This window comes from Microtus oregoni, unplaced genomic scaffold (genome assembly GCF_018167655.1).
Source record: "Microtus oregoni isolate MIOR12 unplaced genomic scaffold, Mior012 000001F_ref0000356, whole genome shotgun sequence".
NCBI lineage: Eukaryota > Metazoa > Chordata > Mammalia > Rodentia > Cricetidae > Microtus > Microtus oregoni.
In genome coordinates, this window is record NW_024543060.1 from 30,841,400 (window position 1) to 30,866,056 (window position 24,657).

A 24,657-nucleotide genomic window follows, 5' to 3' on the forward strand; every position below is an offset into this window, starting at 1 on the left:
TATAAAGAACTCAAGAAACTAGACTTTAAAATGCTAATTAACCCAATTCAAAAATGGGGCACTGAACTGAACAGAGAATTCTCAACAGAAGTTCAAATGGCCAAGAGACACTTAAGGTCATGTTCAACTTCCTTAGTGCTCGGGGAAATGCAAATCAAAACAACTTTGAGATATCATCTTACACCTGTCAGAATGGCTAAAATTGAAAACACCAATGATAGCCTTTGCTGGAGAGGATGTGGAGAAAGGGGAACACTCATCCATTGCTTGTGCAACCACTTTGGAAATCAGTATGGCTGTTTCTCAGGAAATTCGCAACCAACCTACTCCAGGATTCAGCAATACCCTCTTGGGAATATACCCAGGAGATGCCCAATCATACTACAAAAGCATTTGTTCAACTATGTTCATAACAGCATTATTTGTAATAGCCAGAACCTGGAAACCACCTAGATGTCCCTCAGTGGAAGAATGGATAGAGAAAGTGTGGAATATATACGCATTAGAGTACTTCTCAGCTGTAAAAAAACAATGACATCTTGAATTTTGCAAGCAAATGGATGGAAATAGAAAACACTATCCTGAGTGAGATAACCCAGACCGAAAAAGATGAATATGGTATGTACCCTAGCCATAAACAAAAGATACTAATCCTATAGTTCACAAGCCTAGAGAAGCCAAATAACAAGGTGAACCCAAAGAAAAACATATATAGATCCTCCTGTAAATTGGAAGCAAACAAGATTGCAGGGCAAAAGTTATGAGCATGGGGGTGGAGGTAGGGGTGGGAGTGAGGTTGAGGGAAAGGGGAGGGGAAGGGATAAGGGAAAGACTGGCAACAGCTTGGAGGAGTGGGAAGGTGGAGATGGAGGAAGGGCGGACATAGGAGCAGGGAAGAAGATTCCTACATTAAGGGATCCATTTTAGGGTTGGGAAGAGACTTGGCTCTAGAGGGGATCACAGGTGTCCACGGGGATGTCCCCAGTTAGGTCCTTGGGCAGCAGAGCAGAGGGTGCCTGAATTGTCCTTGCCCCACTATCACACTGATGATTATCTCAAATATCACCATAGAATCTTCCTCCAGTGACAGATGGAGATAGAGATCAGAGGAATGGATTGAGTTCCCAAGGACCAGTTGAAGGGCTGAAGGAGCGAGAGGACGAGCAAAGAAGTCAGGAACGAGGGTTTAGTCCACCAACTGAGGTAGTGTGCCTGTTCTAATGGAAGCTCACCAAATCCAGCTGGACCTGGTCTGAATGAACATGTGATCAAACCGGACTCTCTGATTGTGGCTGACAATGGGGGCTGACTGAGAAGCCATTGATTCATAAAGGCACTGGGACTTGTTTTTATGGCACATTCTGGCTTTTGGGGACACTACTCTATTTGGATGCATAGCTCCCTAGGCCTGGGTGTAGGGGGGAGGTCCCTGGACTTCCCACAGGGCAGGATTCCCTGCCCTCTCTCAAGCAGGGTGGGAGAGGGAGGAGGAGGTGTGGGGGAGCAGGAAGTGATTGAAAGGAGGGAAGGAAGTCTAAATAATTGAATGGAAAAATAAAAATAAAAAATAACTAAATAAATAAACTATGTATATACTAATAAAGCAAATATTTGAATTCCCTAAAAAAAAGAAAGAAAAATTCATATCCTTACAAGCAATCTATCTCACCATACTCGTTATTCTCATATATTTTATTCTCTAGCAACTACATTACGTCACAATATCTGACAATTACAGTACTAATGGCTGTATAGAAATCAGGAAATTAAAATAGAATACTATAACTTGTTTTAAAGTAAATATTTGCTTGAATTTTACGATTATATCAGTGTTGGACTGAATATCATAAAAATTCCAAAAAGAGCATTGCACTGTTGTTCTATAGAAATTCATCAAATAGTACCATATATTAAACATGTAAATATTCAAACTAGCGTCTACATGTCCTTTTGAAAATATCATGATATTTTGGTAATATTGATTTATTATTTATGTTTAAAACATTTGTTTTAGGAAAAACAATGCCCTCTGCAGATTTACAGCTGCGACTCACCATACATTGGTATTTTACATGTGGAATAAAGCATTTTTAAAGAAGTGGCATTCATTCCGAAGAGCATACATGATGCCTTGTGTCTGTCTGTATGTATATGTGTGTGTGCGAGTGTGAATATTTCTGTGTGTGTCAGAGCATGAGTGGACACAAGTGTGCGTGTGCATACGTGCTTTGTGTGTAAGCTAAAGCAGTAAAGAGATCAGATAATCGTATTTATCCATTATTTCCAAAACCTACAAACCAAGTTCTTTACATGCACCTATTGTTTTTTAAATCAAGAAATATGTAGACACAGAATTAAATTCATAATTTATGAATTCCACTGTCAATATACTAATTTTTCTTATGTGTCATTTTCTGTCTTCAGTGTGAGACTCTCAGATCCGCAAAGGCAGGACTATTTCATTACTGCTCTCCCAGAACATCTATCCTCTCACGCTGTGTTTCTTTGTCATAAAATTGAAGTATCATTCCAATATATTCAGCACATAACTCCTATTTTCCAAGCAGATGTTTGAAATCCAGCTTTTATTTCATAAATGATAAACCAAAATTAATATAATATGTAAAGACTTACAAGCAGCAACTGCAGACTGCAAAAAGAGTTTAATGCTTCCCTTAATTTTTGTATTGTTTTTAACAAAGCTGTGTGTATATTGTTAGTTTATGCAAATTGCATTATTCAAATTCAGTCATGGTAAAAGAACAGTTGTGGGTAGATCTAGAATCACATACCTTTGTTATTGTCCATCCCCCCTACTGCATATAGAGTTCCAACTGTAGATTTTCTGGGCTTAGTTCTTGGGCTTTGCATTAAAGTTCTTCTTTCTGGCAATAGATGGTATTTCATTGCTTCCAGAATCAGCTTTTGGCATTCCAAATCATTCTTAAATAGTGCATGGTTTTCAAGGTCAGCAAGTATCTGTAAATAATGCACAGACACTGTTAATACTGCTTCCTAAATTGGTGAGTATATGTTCTATGTGTTGACCTTGAAGGGTGATTCCTTGTCATTTCTTTTACCTTTGGATCACAGTAAATTAGTGACTTACCAGGTATAAAAATTACAAACAAACATATATATTTCCTTTCATATTTTTCCTTGGAAATTTAGACACTTGATCTAAATAGTTAAATGTGGGCTTGCCTTATGTTAATGATTTGACTCATTATATAAATTCAGCAATCTTCCAATTTTGATATATGTGGAAAAAGTCATTTATACTGAGATGGTTGGATCTAATACTATTGTCATTAAAGTGACTTTTAACAATTTTGATGGATTAATTTAAGTTTAACATAATTCTGTGTTCTTATTTTTATTGAAATGCAAAACTCCAGAGGAAAATAGAGGAATAATTAACAACAACTTATTAGTAACTTCATTTTTAGCTTTAAAAATATTATCAAAGAAAAAAACAAAAAATATTATCCAAGTTGGTAATTGATATTCTTCTAATTTCCTTAGTTTTGCTCCCTTAAAATACATTAAAATGAATAGTGTGTATATGACATTGCTTATTATTCCTTAACTATTACAGTTTGTTAAGTGTAAACATATACTAATGTATGAATTGGACAAAGTTTTTGATAATATATTTGTTTGATTTTTGTTTTAGCTTTGTTGACAATACTTACAATGATTATTTTTATTGCTTCACATATGGAGATACCATTTTAGAATATTAAACTATTTTATATGTTTTAATAATTTAACAAGATAAAATAGATTTTTTGATTCTTATAACAGTTTTATAAAGTATATGTAATCTAATTAATAATAAAAGTAGGAAAATACAACACAAGAATTTGCATTACACAAATTTACACGTAGTCTTTTTAAAATATCATAAATTAGCACCAATATGGGAATCCAAATATTATTAACACACTCCTAAACATTAGAAAAGATTTATTTCCAACCTTTTAATAAAAGAGGATTATTACTATAATGACATATGCCCCCAGTAACCCTAGATTATCTAGGATTTTTAATTTGAAGCAGTGTTGTATTTTCTGAGAACTTTTGTCTGCATCCAATGAGTAGATCATGTTATTTATGTCTTAAAAGTCTGTTTATTTTGTGATCACACATGTATATCTATCTTTGTTTTACCCTTCCAGCATCTCTGCAATGAAGCAGACTTGATTTTGCTGAAGATCTTTTTGATATATTCTTTAATTAAACTTGCAAGAATTTTACTGAAGACTTTTTCATCTACATTTCATCACTGACATTAGCCTGCAATTTTCTTTTTCTCATGGGTCTTTTTCTTGTGTTAATATAAGGGTAATATTGGTTTCAAAAATGGAAATATTCGTTCCTTTTCTTTTACTAAGTAATGAGAAAAAATGTTAATTTCTCTTTAAATATTTGGTCGAATTCTGTGTCTTACTCATCTGTGTATCGGCACTTTTTATTTAGGAGACATTTTAATTAAAGCTCCCATCTTACTAAATGATATGGGTTTATTTAAGTTATGAAATGCACAGAAAAATAGATGAAGCTGCAAGCAGTTATCTTGCGTAAGAGAACCCAGTTCCAGAGAGAAGACCCTCACATCTTACTTTTCTTTTGGACATTTTATTTCCGCAAATTAATGCATGTCATCACTCATCTGAGATACATCTATTTGCAATAGATGCTGATTAACACAGAAACAATTAACATTAAGAAAGGACAGGTGCAGAGAATAAGATTCACTAAGCGTGCATCTCTATCACATCTTCCTTACCAAGGCTCAAGGATAATTGACTAATAATAATCTGGAATGAATAGTAGAGACACATACAATGGAAGATTACAAGGAAATAGTGTTTTCTGAACACAGCAAGGAAACTGTACTTATGACCTCAAATGCACTCATATCAAACACTCACAACCACCACCACCACCAACAACAACAAAAACAAAATGGGAATCAACAAGGATTGGTCATTTGTATCTCTGAACATCAGTGGTCTCAATTCCCCAACAGAATAACAGAATGAGTGCATAATCAGGGTCCGTCTTCTGATGCATCCAAGAAACATTATGTCAACATCAAAACCAGATATCATCTCCCTTTAAAACCTTGGGCGGGCGATGGTGGCACGCCAGGCGATGGTGGCGCACGCCTTTAATCCAAGCACTCGGGAGGCAGAGGTAGGCGGATCTCTGTGAGTTCGAGACCAGCCTGGTCTACAGAGCTAGTTCCAGGACAGGCTCCAAAGCCACAGAGAAACCCTATCTCGAAAAACCAAAAAAAAAAAAAAAAAAAAAAAAAAAAACCTTGGGAATAGATATTCAAAGAAAATGGTCCTAAGAAGTAAGCTGGTTTAGCAATTTTAATATCTAGCAATTAGTCTTCAAGCCAAAACAAATCAAAAGATACTAATCAAAGAAAAATTCACCAAGATGATACTCCAAGTCCTAATATTTATGCTGCAAATAAAACACAAGGGTACCCAAGTTTTCAAAGAACCTCTACTACAGTTTAACCACATGTTGATACTCCCACACTTATATTGGGAGACTTTATTACCCCACTCTCACCAATTGACAGATCATAGCCAGATGATTTGGGCCCCAAATACTACTAAATGTTCAAAGAAGAGTTATTGCAAATATTTGTCAAATTATTCCACAAAATCAAAATAGAAAGAACATTGCTTAATTACTTTCATGACAGCATTATCCCGATTCCTCAAGTATATAAAGTTCCAACAATGAAGGAAAATTACAAGCTAATTTCCCTTAATCTCATAGGTGCAAAAATCGTCAGTAAAATATTTGAACCAAATCCATGAACAAAACAAAAAGATCATAGTCTTTGATTTGGTTGCATCGGTCCTCCTGTCTGTTTTTATGCCAATACCAGGGTGTTTTCAGTATTGTAGCTCTGGAGAAGAATTTGCAGTCAGGGATTGTGATGCATCCAGTTCTTTTATTGTACAGGATTGTATTGGCTGTCCTAGGTTTTTTGCTTTTCCATATTAGTTGAGTACTGTACTTTTGAGGTCTGTGAAGAATTTTGCTGGCATTTTGATGGTCATTACATTGAATCTATAGATTGCTTTTGGTAGGATTGCCATTTTTACTATGTTAATTCTACCTACCCAAGAACATGGGAAATATTTCCACTTTTTGGTGTCTTCTTCAATTTTTTAATTCAAAGATTTAAAGTTCTTGTAATATAAGTCTTCCAGTTGTTTGGTTAGAGTAACTCTAAGATATTTCATGCTGTTTGTGGCTATTGTGAAAGGTGATGTTTTTCTAACTTCTTTCTCAGCCCATTTATCATCTGTGTATAGGAGGGCTACTGATATTTTTAGTTAATGTTGTATTCTGCTCCATTACTGAAAGTGTTTATGAGTTGTAGAAGACTGAACTATCATTATATTAGCTTCCTCCTGCAGCTGATGGTAACAAATACAAAAGCTGACAGCTAGGTATTACACACACACCACACACACACACACACACACACACACACACACACGGAGAGAGGGAGGGAGAGAGAGACAACACAGAGAGAAAACAGAGATAGAGAGAGATAAAACACAGAGAAAAACAGAAAAAAAAACAGAAAAAGAAAAAGAGAAAGTAAGGGAGAAAGAGAGAAAGGAGAGAAAGAGAGAGAGTGAGAGAGAGAGAGAGAGAGAGAGAGAGAGAGAGAGGCAGACAGAAAAAAGACAGACAATCCAACAGAGATATACAGAGAGACCTTGAAACACTCAGTCATAAATGGGATATTGCCAACAAATCCCTTCCCTCAGAGCTCAGGTAACCCCTTGGCAGAGGAGGCAGAAAGAGAATAAGACAGTCAATAGACTATGTTCTATGTCAGCTGAGCAAATCTCATATGAACTCACAGAAACTGAAATAGCAATCACATGGCCTGCATGGGTCTGAGCATGTTGTTGTTTTTCAGTTTATTGTTTCTGTGGTACTCTTGCATATGCGAATGAGTTGGTCTTTGATTACTTTGTCTACTCTTGGGTCATTTTCCTTCTGTTGGTTGTCCTTGTCAAACTGTAATGTGATAGTTTCCGTTTTATCTTATAACACTTTATTTTTTTGTTGTTTTGTTGTTTAGGATAGGTAAATTGAACCTGAACAGTTTAAGTCTTTTCATTTTTACAATACTTTGTTTAGAAATGCTGGGAATTAAACCTAGAATTTCATGTAGGCAAGGAAATGATGACACTGAATGAGCCAAATTACCTCTTTAACAGATAGATTTTTTTTTGTTGTACAAACAATAAAATTTTAATTTTCTGGAATGCAAAAATAAACAGACAAAATCATTTTTAAGTCTTATCTTGCTAAGTGTTCTCTTTATAATAATTTCTACTTCTGGATTTAGAATTTATAAAATAAATTTCATTAATATTAGTGTAGCATTCATTTGAGAACTTGAAATCATATAGAGGTTCTTAGGTTTTCTATTTGAAATAAATGCATAGAACGTTTGATAAAATGTTGTTATAGCCCATAAACTGCAGTGAATGATTTCAGTTTTATTACACTAGAATAGGTATGATGCAAAGAAAGTATTTTAAAACTTTTATAGTGTGCAGTTTCCCAAGCATTCCCTAGAAAATTTGTGATATCATTTATTTTAAATATACCTTGGACCTGTTATTGTAAGATGGTGTTTAGAGGATTCAGTCAGTGTTCACAAAACTAAGGACAACCCAGTAAGTATCACATAGGTATAGTTGCCCCTTTTTACAAGGGGAAAAAAAGCTCTTCCTTGTGTCTAGAATAATTTTCCCTATGTGTCCACCTTTCAGCTCTATCTATGCTTCCAGACAAAGTGAAAAACAGACAGAAATACTGGAAGCTTCCAGTATTCCTTTGTTTACCAGTGCTGTTCATCAAGGAATTTCTCAGGGTCTTCTGGACTGGCACAGCCATAGGAAGACTCTCTCTTTGTAGCCTGCTCGATACTCAGCTCCTCTAAGCAAGTAGATTCTCACATTACATTCTGAGTTCTATTAGTCTCCATGGAAAACAATCTAATGAAGCAAACACTGTCTTGTCTAACTAACTTGGGGATCTCCTAAATATGTTAAAATAAATGAAAAAAGCAGAAACATAGGCAAGAGGATAACTATATGTTTTTCCTTGGGTTCACCTTCTTATTTGGCTTCTTTAGGTTCACCAATTGTAGACTCCGTGACGCTTATTTATGGCTAGAAACCAATTATGAGTGAGTACATTCCATGTTCATCTTTTTGGGTCTGGGTTACCTCACTCAGGATAGTGTTTTCTATTTCCATCCATTTGCATGCAAAATTCAAGAAGTCATTGTTTTTTACCGCAGCGTAGTACTCTAATGTGTATATATTCCACACTTTCTTCATCCATTCTTCCATTGAAGGACATCTAGGTTGTTTCCAGGTTCTGGCTATTACAAATAATACTGTTATGAACATAGTTGAACAAATGCTTTTGTCATATGATCGGGCATCTCTTGGGTATATTCCCAAGAGTGGTATTGCTGGGTCCAGGGGTAGGTTGATCCCGAATTTCCTGAGAAGATGAGCAAGGAAGTCAGGACCATGAGGGGTGCACCAACCCACTGAGACAGTGGGGCTGTTCTATTGGGAGCTCACCAAGGTCCGCTGGACTGTGACTGAAAAAGCATGGGATAAAACCGGACTCTCTGAACATGGCGAACAATGAGGGCTGATGAGAAGCCAAGGACAATGGCATGGGGTTTTGATCCTACTTCATGTTCTGGTTCTGTGGGAGCCTAGCCAGTTTGGATGTTCACCTTCCTAGACATGGACGGAGGTGGGAGGACCTTGGACTTTCCACAGGGCAGGGAACCCTGACTGCTCTTTTGACTGGAGAGGGAGGGGGAGAGGAGTGGGGGGGGAAGGGCGGGAGGAGGGGGAGGGAAATGGGAGGCTGGGAGGAGGGGGGAAACTTTTTTTTTTCCTTCTGTCAATAAAAAAATAAAATAAAATAAAATAAACAAAAAAACAACAAAAAAACTCTTTTATCTTTCAAATAAAAAAAAAGCAGAAACAAAAGAGGTTTCATTTTCCCTCAATTCAAACTGACTTGTAAAGATATTACAGAGACATCTGAAAAAGTCTACCTCCAGTATTTCAAGAAACAAGTAGACAGTTTATATGAAAAAGAAGCGGGTTCATTAATTTGATTTCAAATATAGAAATATCTGATTCCCTTTAGATGATACATAATTGGAAAACGTGCAGTCCCAATGAGAATAGTAATGACATAATCAAAGCAGGTAGTGTTCAGAAAATTAACCAAGTGAGAGTTTTTATTACTCACAATTGAACTGGATTTTATGCTGCGATAATTTATTTATTTATTGACGCTGAATTTATTGTTTCACAGTGAGAAAGCTCAGAAATTCTAAAGCTGAAATAAGTCAACCTGTGCTCTGTACGAACTTTACTCCACCTTGAACTCATTTATCCCAATAAATTATACAACACTCACACATTCCTTCTGTAAATTTCGGTCAGCAGCTGTTTTGTCCTAGTGCCAACAAAGGTCCACAATTTCTGCATATTAATTTTACACCACCATGTTCAAGTGGACCATCGTTTCCCGCTTGAATGTCTTTCTTAGACTGATCCATGTTTAGGCTACAACGGAAACATCACTATTTATTGATAGACATTGTTCAATATCTTCAGGTTACCCTGCCAATCATTGTCGAACGGTATTTTCCTCTGCTTATTTATCTACTGGTCCCCAATATTTTAATGCACATAAATTTGAGGGGAACAATTCACATCGTCTAATCAATTTCTATTAGAATAAACTGTGCTATCTTCAATTAAAGCCTCTGCATCACTCTTACCTCCCCAATCTCTCTCCTTTCATTCTAACATGAACCTTGACCTATTAGGCTTTAATAAACATTACAAAATTTTTTGAAAACAGTTTGTCTGTCTATAGTTTATTTAAATATTAATCTATTGATGGAAAACATCAAAAAATGTTGGCATTAATAATTACAGGACTTATTTCTTTATTATGCATATCATCACTGGACAGTTTCAAGAACATTTTCTCATAAATATAGAGATATTAATTTAAAAAATTAAGTGTTTTGCTCACCATGTTTGAATTCAAAATAAAAGACTAAGTAAAGTGAATGATAATTTATAAATTATTTACTCATTGGTTGTAGATAATTTATTCACAACTGAACTCTGAATATCTACTTTATCCAAAGTATTCAAAATCACTCTTCAAATTTTATACTAAATTATTATCAAAAATATTTCTAGACATTAAGGAAAATGTCTGTGATTGATCAATAAAATGTATTGTTCTAAATAGTTCATTTCAGAGTTATGTAATAGCAGGTTTACTTCTAGTCATAATAAACTGCCAAAATTAGTCTTTGATTTGACTCGTCACTAGGAAATCTTTTACAGAATATTTTCCTGGCCTTTCCCAACACATACTTAAATCTGAACTCAATTTTCCCTTCACTATTTTTTCATTCTGTAGTGGATCTACTTTATTTTTATTTGTTATTTAAAATAAATTTTACATTGGCTTAGAAATTGTATATTAAAGTTTTTGTGAATAAATAAACATGCTCCAAACCTCATTTCTTCCTGTGAAACCATATTCAATGACAATATAACTTATCAAAGTTCTGTATTTCTATAATTAATCTACCAGCTTAAAAGTTAACAAATGGAAATATTTTAGTATTAAAGCTATCATTTCCCACTATTGTATTTCCATTCCAAATTTACCTTCACTGGTCTATTATTAAATTATCCACTGTTTTGAGGAAGATTAGTTATTTAAATTAACCACTGTGAAATCATAAGAAACAATGAGAGAATATTACTAAAGTCTATCAATAAATGTTTTGATTCAGTTTGCTATATTTGTTAATGTAATTTCAGATACTAATCTTGAAACATTTCTCTGTGTACCTCTACATCAGAATTGCCTGCCTCTGCCTCCTGGGTGCTAGGATTAAAGGTGTGCACCACCAAGCCCAGTAGGTTTGGTGGTTTTAACTTGGTTGATAAACTTGACATACAAATTTGTTAACAGGAGAGGAGGAAGAAAGTCTTGAATGTACAATACACAGAGAGAAGGATAAAGAGAACTCTAGATAGGCAGAGGGTCTCTGTTGGTCTGGTGAGCACTGATTTTCACTTTTGTGAAATGGGACACTCAACCCATGGAAAGCCCAAGGCAGAGAAATCCAGGATCCCACACTGTGCTGAACATGTTCTGTTCCCATTAAAAAGAGAATGACCATCACTTCTTATGCCTTGGGAATGAGATAAAATCAGCTCCAATTAAAGACTGTGCTGCATCCTCCCTCTCGGAGCAGAAACAATTTTGGTGATTGGTCACAAGACTTTTATCACTGTGTGCAAAAAAAAAAAACTCTATTAACCAACTATTCAATTTATTACTCTGTACATGATAATTATATTGTATTTTTAATAGGACATTTTATTGTCTTTTGACATCTGTGACTGGCCTTTTAATTTATTTGTGTGTGTTAAATAAAATTAAATAAGATTAAAACAAGAATAAACCTCAAAGTTCTTTAGATATGAATATGTATACATATATATACATACATACATACATATGAATGACCCAGGCTCAATTCTCAACACCCACATCAAGTTTCTCATAATTGCTTGTGGCTCAAATTTTAGGGGATTTAATGTCCTTCGAATTATGTAGGCACCTGCATGTTCATGATATACATAACTCATATGGCACAAAAGCAGATAGATGATAGATAGATAGATGATAGATAGATAGATGATAGATATACAGAAAAATCACACTTTAAAAATATTTTATAGTAGACTTGTCTTATTATTAGCGTGTGATGACTGTATAATTTTGTATTATTTACAGTGAATAGTAATCTGCAGAAATAAATAAGTTTGTGTGTTTCTTATATTTATATGTATCTTTCTCATTTATCCACTATTTGCATTAAAAGCAAAATTGAAGAGAACTTTTTATATCACCTATTGTATGTATAAACTGTTCTTCAAGCAGATAATTGGAGAAGAACTTATTGCAGGTGTGCAAATTCATCACGATTAACCAATGTGCTTACGCCTCCTTTGCTCTTGAATAAAAATGCTTCTGATTGAAAACACTGAACTTTTAATTCATTTTTATCACCTCCATATGGAAAACACCACAAAATCAGAAAAACTGTAAATTTGTGCTCTGTGATACACTATGAAAAAGACGTTAGTATGCAATAACCCAAAACTAATTGAGGATTCTTGTTTTGCATGAAGTAGCAAATGTTAGCATGTTAAATGCAGTGAGATGTTTAAGTCTCATTATTTCCTCAGAAATAGCCTACCTGAGAGCACTATCACAATACCACTGTTAAATATTTTGACACTTACTAAAACTGGTATTTTACAAGCATAAATTAGCAAATCTTTATATCAGTGTTGATGATTTTTGCTTCCGGTAGGACAACTTTCTGTTTTGTGAAGATCTGCATACACTACCATGTATCTGCCCACTATTGCTGTCCATCTAACGCTAATCCCAATCCTCATCATCAATTTGATCATCCCCTAATTAAGTACTAACCCTCCTCTGGCATGGAGATGAATAAATTTGTGAATGACCAATGCATTATATTTACAAGTAACTATGATAATCCTGTCAAGTGCAAATGTTGTTAGAAAAAAAGAGCAAAGGATTTCCTTCCCTTCAGTCACATTTTATTTCAAGTAGTTCAATTGAATGATAGAAGGATCCACGATATGCTGATATTAATATGAAGGGCAGCATTTATAGATACTGCTTTCTCATTCACATTTGGAACACTTGATTCTTTCATTTCATTAACAATACATGCTTTGTATTAAACATTATTTTTCTTCAGTCTTATCATTTTTAAGCATACCCTTTTAATTTGTCTCACACTAATTATAAAATAGCCATGTATTTTGCTTTTCTCATTTCACTAAGGGTAGATGGGTAAAGAATTTCAATGACTTCATATTTGCAGATTTCAGCTTTCTTTAGATTTATTCTGATCAAAGCCTTACATTTTTCTTTTGATCATCATCAGCGAAATCAGCTTCTGTGAAAACATCAAGGTGGATGCATCTTGCAAGTCAATATGAGATTGAAATTATCCTCCTTCACAATGTTAACTTCACTAGGCATGAACTTTTTTGAAGTTTTAAAAGGTTAGATATGAAATCAGCTTTCCAAATATTTCTACTAGAAAGAAAAATTCAAGGGTATATTAGAATACAAGGTTATTCATCTTCATACTAGAGATTATAATTAATTTGAAATGCGTTAAATCCTATGCAAAGTGAAAACTTTATAACATAATAGAATGTGTGGTTATTATTTTATAATTCTTACATTTAAGTCAAAGTTTATCAGATTGTTTGAATGAATGTCAGTTTATTTCTTACTCTGATAGCACAGGTTTTGTTTACTGTTCTCACAATGAAATATAAATCAAACTACAAACACTTCCACTTTTTATGCATTCCCTTCAATTTTTGCACGTCAAAGTGACTAAAAGTCTGAATGCAACTATCTCGGTTTAATACGTATGACTTCCATAAAGATGATTGTTTACAGTGGACTTCACCACAGTACTGGAGAGCAGATTTTTTTTTTTCCAAAGAAGAAAGGTTTATTTTGATTCTCAGATTTGGAGACCTCAAGCCACCATTACACATCTAGCTCTGAGCCCGAGTGGCAAGGCAGAGTGTCAGGGTGAGAAGTATGTCCAGCAAAACTGATCATTATGGCACACAAGGCAAGGAAGAAGGCGATGAGGAAGGGTTCCAGAGCAAGCCATAGGCATGAAGGATGGCCACCAGAGACATATTTCCTCCAACTGTGCCTACCTCTGAAAATTTCCACCACCTTTTATTAATGCCATCAGTTGTGAATCATCAAAGGATTACCTCACAGACGAAGCCTACCCGGAGAGCAGATTTGGTAAACTCTTAACAATGGAAAGAGTTCTCTCCCAGTATCTATTAATTTTCAGTAGTTTCTTGGGCCGTGATGGAACTTAGTGTTCACCTCTTCTACCTGTGCAGGATTTTGTCTGCTTTGAGCTTGGGCAATTTTATTCACGTTTTCACCGCTGTGTAGTCATTTAGCAACCTTGCAGTAGATGTTTAAGCCAGAGACTCCCAGCTATGCAGAGAATAAGAGCAGGCTGAATGAAAAGCCTTAAGTTGGACAGGTATATCACACTTTCTCTCTCAAGATGTAGGAGTCATTGTGGAGGAAATAGAGGGAAAAAAAGAGTGTGCATCCAGAGTGAGTGGATGAATACAAGTAAGTATACAGCAGCTTCTGAACAAAGCAGGGCAGTAGCATGCATGAACTCACAATGGCTATGACAGGACGTACACAAGCACAAATGAGACCAATTAAATTGCAGCATGAAGAGGGGAAATAAGCACAAAGTCCCACCCATAGAGGAGGAGTTTTAAAAAATTGATAGCTGTTGGGATATGGAGAATCAGCTCTCTTTATGTGTGTAGCCTCTGGCAGTTTGACCACATTTCATAAAAGTAAAGCCCTCCTTAGAAGGATTAAATATCTACCCAAAAGGAAACTGATAGGGGAAGTAAGGAAACTGAGGGGGGGTGTGGGTATTGGGGATGTGAGGGACAGGTGAATATGATGAAAATACACTGAATATAATTCTCAAAAAACATTTAAAAGGATGCACACGAAAAGAAACAAACTCAGTACTCAGAGGAAAAAAAAAGATATTGAGATTTTCTTTAAAGAGAAAACACATCTTTGGATTTTTCTTCAGAACAGAAGGTCATGAAAATCATTTGGCTCTCCAGAAAACCTTACGGTGCTATGAAATTTCTTTGTCATTTATTCTGCACATAGACTATTTGTCTGCCAGTATTTACCTATGTATTAGCATATATTTAAAATTTCAAAGAATAACACGAGGGCATATTAACATGAGATAAATCTAAAGGTCAGGCTTAGCTCGTATCCTTTACTTTTATCATGAAAAGTGTTACAAGTGGCTGTTCACTGAAAGCTGATTTGGCTGCTCATTTTTGTTATTTTCCATTCCCTAAATTCTCAACTCGTACTTATCTCTCTGGTTTCTCAGCTGATTTGGAAAAGAGAATGGTACTTATGCAAAATGTAGTAAATTGGAAAGTTGTTTAATGGTTCAGAAACCTCTCATAGATGACTGGATTGAGAATAACACATTCATTATTATTTATGACTCTATTTCCAGGTCTGTATAAGTCAGTATATTGAATTCATTGAATGACCTGTTTTTTTTTTTTTCATGTTTAGGAAGCAAAATGGACATGTGAACTTGTGGAGGTAGACTCCTATAAATGAAAGAGAGCCAATGCTTTTAAATAAAAGATTGTATAAAACACATTTCTTTTAGGATAATTTACTCTAATTGAAAATGTGTGTTTTCTATATCTGGAATTTAAAGAATTCTACAACTTTAAAACAACAATCTGGCCTTTTATGATGGTCATAATCTGCAATCTGTGTTTTTTTACCATAAATTTGTCATATATAATAACAACGATCTTAAGAATACCAGGGAGAATAAGAGTTAGAATGCCAGAGTCAGAGATAGCTTTATATTTCTCCTGGTGAGTGTGTGTGTGTGTGTATTATCTTGCTTCGTATTTGACATGTAGTTTGACTACTTAGGCTGTTCACCATCATTTCTACTCTGAATATCAAGATACTTTCAACATGGGCCGAAGGTATAAATTCAAGGGATCAGTGGCTTTATTTATGTATTTAAGATTTCTTCCTCCTCCGCACCACCGCCTCCCATTTTCCTCCCCCTCCCCCGATCAAGTCCCCCTCCCTCATCAGCCCAAAGAGCAATCAGGGTTCCCTGCCCTATGGGAAGTCCAAGGAACCCCCACCTCCATCCAGGTCTAGTAAGGTGAGCATCCAAACTGCCTAGGCTCGCACAAAGCCAGTACGTGCAGTAGGATCAAAAACCCATTGCCATTATTCTTGAGTTCTCAGCAGTCCTCATTGTCCGCTATGTTCAGAGAGTCCGGTTTTATCCCATGCTTTTTCAGACCCAGGCCAGCTGGCCTTGGTGAGTTCCTGATAGAACATCCCCATTGTCTCAGTGTGTGGTTGCACCCCTCGTGGTCCTGAGTTCCTTGCTCGTGTTCTCTCTCCTTCTGCTCCTGATTTGGACCTTGAGATTTCTGTCTGGTGCTCCAATGTGGGTCTCTGTCTCTGTCTCCTTTCATCGCCTGATGAAGGTTAATATTCAGGAGGATGCCTATATGTCTTTCTTTGGGTTCACCTTCTTATTTAGCTTCTCTAGGATCACAAATTATAGGCTCAATGTCCTTTATTTATGGCTAGAAACCAAATATGAAATTATTTTAAACTTTACTTGTATAGACTTTGAGATATTGTTTAAGAATTAATATTTCCACAGATCCAGAGTGGGTAGGTAACAAGGAGGGCTCAAAAGGGTATTAGAATCTACTCAGGAAGGAATGTCTCATGCATGTCATGTACTTTTTGTTAGGTATTTTTTATGTGACAACATTTATTAAGTACATTTTAAATGACAAAGATATAAATAAATGTTTTAATTTTAGACTATTATTGAAACAACATCTTTTTGGGCCACCTGTAAGCATTTTCTATTTAATTATGATAATACTATGCATTCTTATCTCTTCTGATAGTCATTAATATTCTTGTTCTATTTATAGCCAGTTAGGTTTATATAAATTGGACCACTGCTGTCATTAGGTTGTGTACAATAAATACAATAAATAAATAAATATGTGCCTATATTGGAAGATATATGCTGAGGAAGGACTTTAGCAGACTTCAGACTGGGGGACTTAATGTTTTCCAGGCTAAGTTTATAAAACATGGACTGACTAAAAAAGAAAGGGAATCTAACCCATTTAAACAGTTTCTTTTGCCAGTAGCTGCTATTAGAAGTGTATCGGCGTAAATAAATGCAATGCAGATATTAAAGAATATTTACCACTTTAATGATAACTTACAGAACCGAAGTTCCCGCATGGCACAGGAGGTAGGAAGGAAAAGGGCATGTGCGCGCGCCCATTTATCTGTAGGCATTCACCTAAGGCAAACCCCGCCCCCAAAAGGGGCAGTCTTAACCCTACATCGAAGCTCTGCCAATGGGGAGCTACTGATCCAACCTTTAAGATTGTTACTTATTTAGGTGTTTCCTCTCTCTAGGTCCCTGTCATGAATGAGGGTTTCTGTCACCTCTTATTTCCACTCTTTGGCTAGTGCAAAGCAATAGCTGCTCTGGTTTCCAGGGGGTCTCAATATGAACCCTGGGGTTGTGAAGAGAGCAAATGTTTGTCATGTTGGTATAGAGCTACTGTGTTCTTTAGAGTTAACTTGCTATTTCTCAAACCTTCCTCATTTAAATTTGTTACAGATCATTTTCTTTTATTGTAAACATTCCCTGATGAAATTTAACTCTGCATGCATGCTTGTGCTTGAGTTTTATTTCCTACTGAAGATATAATGCTAAATTTGCCCCATGTAGAGCCATTTTCTGGTCATTTATTTTTGTTAATTTTGGAGACTGCAGAAATGCTTCAGTCAGAAAGTTTCTGTAGCAGAACTTGAAGACCACATTTTGATATTCAAAACCCAATAAAAATGGTATGATCCTGTTCGTTTGGAACATTACAGTGTGAGAGGCACAGAAATCACGTTCCCAGAACTCACAGATCATAAAGAGGCATGGGAGACCTCCAAATTCATTGAGATACCTTGTCCCAAAAAGTAATGCAGAGAGAATTGGAGGTAAATATCCAAAGTCAATGCCTGTACACCACACCTTTGCACATACACTTGTACTGATAAATGCACATATATTACATCACACACACACAATTGTTGTAAGAAACCATTCATCTTTCTAGAATCCTTAGAGAACATTCTAAAAATTTTAATGGTTTTTCTTTCATAAAAATTCTTCACTATTCCTTTTAGATTTCTAAAATTATATTGCATCCTATTTTAATTTAATCATACCATGCACAATATATATGATTAAATATTAAATTCTCTTTAAAGTTTAATTGAGAAAAGTAATTGGTCTTGCACTGTGTGGCCTCTTGGTAAGTGCTATCTATAATTTTTTAATATACACAGAAATGCTTATTGTACAATTTAACTTTTAAGTTAATTTGCATTTCCTGAACTGAATTTTGTTTTGCTGATTTACTACACTAGAAAAAATGAATTTTTTTAAACATAGCTTTTAAAATTTATTGGTAGTGGTGCTAGAGATGAACTCTGGGTTTTTCACAAAATGGTGAGTACATGTTTTGTTCTAGATACTATCTGAGATATTAGGAATGCATTCATAAATCTGTATGCCTCATAAGTCGCATTAGTTACGATCATATTACCTCAAGAAATTCCTGAAAGTGAGCTGCTCTACTGCCACTCCTTGCTTACTTTCAAACTCATGGCATCTTTTTCCTCCTTAGTTTTCATTATAACAATATGTAGATATGAGCATAGCCTTTTTCATCGTGCCTTTCTATTGACAGTTTACACAAGTGTGGCTTTCGCACATTGCCATTTCATTAGTGCAGCTGGTATAAATGGAATATGGGAATAATACCTCTGTATCCTCCATGTAATCAAAAAGATTAATAGAGCTAGGGAAAATTGAGAATCGGAGAAAAATGAAATCAAATGAGTAAATTATGGATACTTATGCAAAACTATGTAAAAATAGCTAGTTTTTAGGGTTTTTTTTAGTTTATGTACATCCATCTTAAGTTCAAGATCAATTGATTTCCAGTAAAAACATTTTTTTTCATATTTATATATGGAAAGTTTGGGTTGTTTAAGATGCAGTAGGACAATACATTAAAATGCAAAGTCTCTGTTTTGTGTGGTGGGGAAAAGGTGCAGATGTACCCCATGAGAGGACAGTGGAGAAAGTAAAACAATTACATTAGACTATGCTGTAGAGTAGAACGAGACTTCTTAAGAGACTGAGAGCTCACTACCATGCCAGGAATTTAGGGAGGTTCTCACTTTTATTCACGAGAAACTACATAATTGGTCCGATCTTTGGTAAGATTGAAAATAAAAGTTTAGGAGACTGTAATACCCCGTTTTGGGTATGTGAAATTCCACAAGGTTAATAAAAGCAGAGTTGAAGTTTTAGTAGTTAAATGGACAAATAATGCTATCTTTCAGTAATCTTAGCACATAGATCACAATATAGAATTTATTGGTAGGTTAAATATAGCATCCAGAATCAGAAATATATGCTCTTCTCTATGGATAAAATCTGGGGGTCTGAGGAAATGCAACTTCAGTAAGTAGTGATCATTAATACCGGTTAACTATTGATTAATTAATTAATAATTAAACAATTATGAAAAACAAAACCTCCAAAAAAATCCTAGAAAGATGTCAATGAAATTATTTTGGTCCCAATTTTGAAAATCATTTGTTTCATTTCCCTTTGTAAAACAATTAATATGATAGGCAGTGGCTGCAGATAATGATGTGCTTTATGAAGTACTTTATGAAGGTAAAATTGAAATAACATATCAGCATTATATTTTTATAGAAAGTGAGTTTAAGTATTAAATGTAAAGAAGTGGACATAAACACATGACTACATATCTCCCTTAAGAATCAATAAGCTTGCTTATTATGGATTGTTGAGTGACAATTGTAAGGTCTTGAATTGATAGTATTGCCAGTTCTAATACATGATTTAAAAACCTATCTGCAGATGCTTAGATTCTTAAAATCATTTTGTAATAAGATGTGATTTCTTTAATTGATTTTTAGGTAAATTCTGCATAAGAGAATATATTTTTTCTTTTTATATTTATGTTTGAGTGTCATCATATGAGTTTATATGCAGTATGTACATGGGGTGCTCTTTGTGGGTAGGAAGGGTTGACAGATTCTTCTGAGCTGAAGTTACAGTTGTTGTGAACCACATGATGTGGGTTCTAGAATTTGAAACTTAGTCCTCTGAAAGATTAATGACTTTTGATCACCAAGCTATCTCTCTATTCCTCAGAACCTCACTTTGAAGCCAGTAATCAAAGAAGTTCTCCCTAGGGCTGGAAAGATGGCTCAGAGGTTAAGAGCATTGCCTGCTCTTCCAAAGATCCTTAGTTCGGTTCCCAGAAACCACATGGTGGCTCACAACCATCTGTAATGGAGTCTGGTGCCCTCTTCCTGACTGTAGGCATCCACATACATAAATATTTTAAAAAAGGAAGTTCTCCCTAAAATTAACCTTTATATGTTTTTTTTTTTAATGCCCAAAGATAATGAGAGTCAAGCTAAAGACTTTGAGCATGAGGCAGTTCTGTGCTGTGATCTGTGCTTCCAACACTATTTGAACTTTTAAATAAGAATAGCATAAATACATCTCTATGTGTGATTGTAATGCTGTAGTTTATGAAAGCAAATTAAAATCAGTGGAAAATTGTTACAGAATATCATAGTAAGTTTTTAATTGTATACCAAGCTGACCAATCATTTTAATCTAGAAGACATAATAATACAAAAATAAAAAGTGTCTATACTTTGTCTCATAATCATATATTCAGCAAAATTCCTTGAATTTTTATATTTTTGTACTTTGCTAAATTTTTAAACTTTAGTATATTCAAGAAAATTATAAATATAGCTATATGCAACTTTTACAATAATAGGATTTTTTTCTCAGAAGATAACTCAATTATCTGTTTCTATCACTCTGCCATTTATTATGGTCTTCCCTATTGTAAACTCAAATAATTTAATTCATTTCAATATAAACTATTATCTTTCAATACCACATAAAATAGACATTATTGTTTTGGAAACCTTCTATGTATTTTTTGGCTTCTGAAGCTTATTTTGTCTATTATTGTTCTTGTTTAAAAGCCATATTGTCTCCAGGAAGTTTGCATTCTCATTAAAGACTCCATGCCAAATAACCATAATATACTTTATAATGGCACGAGTTCATTCATAATTAATAAAGAATATCAGAATGGATTTTCTATTGTGCACATAAAAATTGACTAAACACAAAAGCATTCAATATACTTAGTAATATAAAAACTTGAATGTATAGAAAACAGGAAAATATCTCCATTTTTTCGCCAATTTAGGATGGCTAATTGCCTTATGAATATAGAAGAATATTGTTGGTATAACTAAAAAATCTTTGTCACTAATTAGTCTTCTATCACCTTTTACCGCACACCGCGCCCCCGTGTCTGAGCTCTGTGCGCTGGCACCCAGTTCATGAGCTTCGGGCAAGGGAGCTGGAGGTTAAAATACACAGACACACACAGACAGACAGAGAGACAGCGACACGGGTCATCCTTGAATTCCCCAAGAATGCCCCCTTTATTGTGTTCAGGGGCAGATTTTATAGAGATAGCCACGCCCCAACCAAACCCACCAGAAAACACTCTCCTGCCATCAGAAACTCCTGAAGGTCTCGTGCTCAGAGCAGCTGTAGGCACTCAGATCAGGGGATTACAAGAAATTCAGGATCTGGGGTCTCACTGCTCCCAACAACCTTTTCTTTATTTGTGAAATGTATGTAAATGTTTTTATTAGTGTGTCTGTCTGTTTGTGAGACCCCTAGAAAAATGACCATCATCATTCCCTGACCCATGAGATGGCTTTTTGGAACCTATTTTCAATGGTGGAATGCCTTTCTCAGACTTGATGCAGTGGGGGGAGGCTTGATCCTGCCTCAAGTTGATATGCCAATGCTTTGTTGAGTCTCATGAGAGGCTTTATCCTTTTTGAATGGATATGGAGGAGGAGAGGATAGAGGGATATTGAAGGAAGATAGGGTGAGAGAACAGGAGGAGTGGAGGGAGGGAAAACTGTGGTTAATAGGTAAAAACAAATTTAAAAATGTAATGAAAAAGAAGTTAATATAAGACGAGGCCCAAACCCTCATGTCAAGGCTGTACAAGGCAACCCATTAGGAGGAAAACAACCCCAAGTCAGGCAAAAGAGTCAGGGACACGTCATTTCTATTGTTAGGTTTCCCACAAAAACACCAAGGTGCACAACTTTACCATATATGAAGAGGACTAAAGCTCAGACCCATACTGGGTCTGTAATTGCTTCAATATTTGTGAAACATTATGAGCACTGTGTAGGATAATAAGGCACTTGATAAAATTAAGCACTGAAGGCCGAGTAAAATAGCTTTCACTGAGCATGTTTTTTTCTACATATTTATTTGAATTTATAGTAAATAGCTATCTAAATATTCTCATTTTTTTACTATTACCTTGATGTTTTCCCTTATACCAAAACTGCAAACAATTTTTTAGTCTTTCAAATGCCATTCTGCCATTGACCCATACTACACCCCACCACACACACACACACACACACACACACACAACACATATATAATAACTATGTCACAGTAACACCAAATTCTTCCCTATCTTCTTTTTATAAACCTAGCCGCTTAACCAAAGTACTTTAAAATAATTCCTATTTAATTAGATAATACACGCTTTTTCATTTAATATTACCTTTTTATTAGTTTTTATTGTTTTTATTGAGGTATACATTTTTCTCTGCTCCCTTTTCTTTCTCCCCTCTCTTTTTCTATTCCATTATGTGACCCCCACACTTTCAATTTACTCAGGAGATATTTTATTTTTCCTTCTCTATGTAGGTCTATGTATACCTCTCTTAGGGTCCTTTTTATTGTCTAGGTTCTCTGGGGTTGTAGAATGCAGCCTACAGATTGGGAAAAGATCTTCATCAACCCCCCAATGGATAGAAGACTAATTTTAAAAATATACAAAAAACACAAGAAACTTGACATTAAAAGAACAATAATCCAATAAAAAAATGGGGTATGGACATAGATAGAGGACTCTCAACAGACAAATCTCAAATGGCTGAAAGACACCAAGAAAATGCTCAACATCCTTAGCTATCAGATAAATGCAAAATAAAACAATTGTGAGATTCAATCTTATAACCATCAGAATGGCCAGTATCAAAAACACTGATGATAGCTTATATTGGAGAGTATGTGGTGTAAGAGCAATGTTCATCCATTGCTATTGAGAGTACAGCTGCTTTGGAAGTCAGTATGACAATTTCTCAGAAAACTAGGAAACATTCTACCTCAAGACCCAGTAATATCACTGTGGGTATATACCCCAACGATGCCCAATCATACCACAAGCACATGTTTTCACCTATGTTCATAATTCTTTTATGAAAATGCACCTCAAACAAAGAATGGATAAAGAAAATATGGTCCATTTACACAATGCAGTACTACACAGTGGTTAAAACTAATGACATCTTGAAATCTGTCTGTCTGTCTGTTTATGGGTCAAAGGAGCAAAACCAAGAGTTAAAAATTTAAAAGGGAAAATTGCTAATGAAATTACTGCTGTTTCGGTATTACTTAGTTTTTTGAGGCTAGTATTTTTCACATTTTTACTCAATATTGCTATGCAATCCAAAAAACTTTCTGCTATGTTAACATTATAACATTTTTTAATTATTTTGTCTAGTTTATCTCAATCATGTATTATTAGATATTTGAGATGTCTTCAAGTAGGCTTCATCCGATTTATTTATTTATTTATTTTTAAAGATTTATTTATTGTGTATACAGTGTTCTATCTGTTGTACGCTTGCTGGACAGAAGAGGGCGCCAGATCTCATTACAGATGGCTGTGAGACATCATGTGGTTGCTGGGAATTGAACTCAGGACCTCTGGAAGAACAGTCAGTGCTCTTAACCTCTGAGCCATCTCTCCAGCCCTGATTTATTTTTTAAACAGATAAACAATACATGTTGTGTAGGAGCACTGCAGATATTAAGGGACTTAATACTCTCTAGAAGGACTGTCAGAATTTTTAGACTCAAAAAGTTGTTCTAGTCTTTCAGGTTAGAGAACAAACGAATTGCTGACAGGTGAACAGTAGCTCTGTCTCTGAGTCCATATCTTGTCAGCTCCAATTTTGGGAGAAAGTGTATTCTATTCGGTGTGTGAACTCTAAAAACTTCATCCTCTGAACGCATTTTTGTCCTTTCAACATATGCTTAAAATTAGTATCTGTATTTCCATTATTAGAAACTCTTTATATAAACTATTTTAATGTCATGGTAGACATTTTTATATCAATAACAGAAGGCTAAGTTCTTTTTATATCTAGATAGTCCAATTTTGTTTTAAACATTTGTTGCTTGAAAGAATACTAGCATTATCAACATTTTTCCTTTGAATGATGAGGAGTAGAGAATAGACACATGATTGTTTATGTCTATCAGCAATGAAAATAATTAATTCAGGCAATGGCATTAAACAAAATGAATATTTATTTTCCATTATTAATAAATAAAGCCTTGTTAAACAGGAGACATTTGTGAACTAAAAATGACAAAAGCTCACAATATGTATTACCTCAGGACGTAAATGCATTTGTTACTAAGCATACAACCTGGTTTGGTATGCCTGAACTCACAGTGTAGGGTGAAAGACCCAACTTTGGCATCTGCATGTGTTACAGGATATGAATGAACAT

General features: G+C 35.0%; 1 protein-coding gene across 2 annotated transcripts in view; it reads right to left on the reverse strand.

Moving 5' to 3' along the window:
• The window catches only part of Klhl1 (kelch like family member 1), a 235,906-nt gene that overhangs the window by 61,736 nt on the left and 149,513 nt on the right, over positions 1-24,657 (reverse strand). For both annotated transcript variants that reach the window (XM_041669195.1, XM_041669204.1), the window contains exon 6: positions 2,793-2,979. In XM_041669195.1, the coding sequence (XP_041525129.1) occupies positions 2,793-2,979 (187 nt within the window). The remainder of the gene's footprint in view (positions 1-2,792; positions 2,980-24,657) is intronic.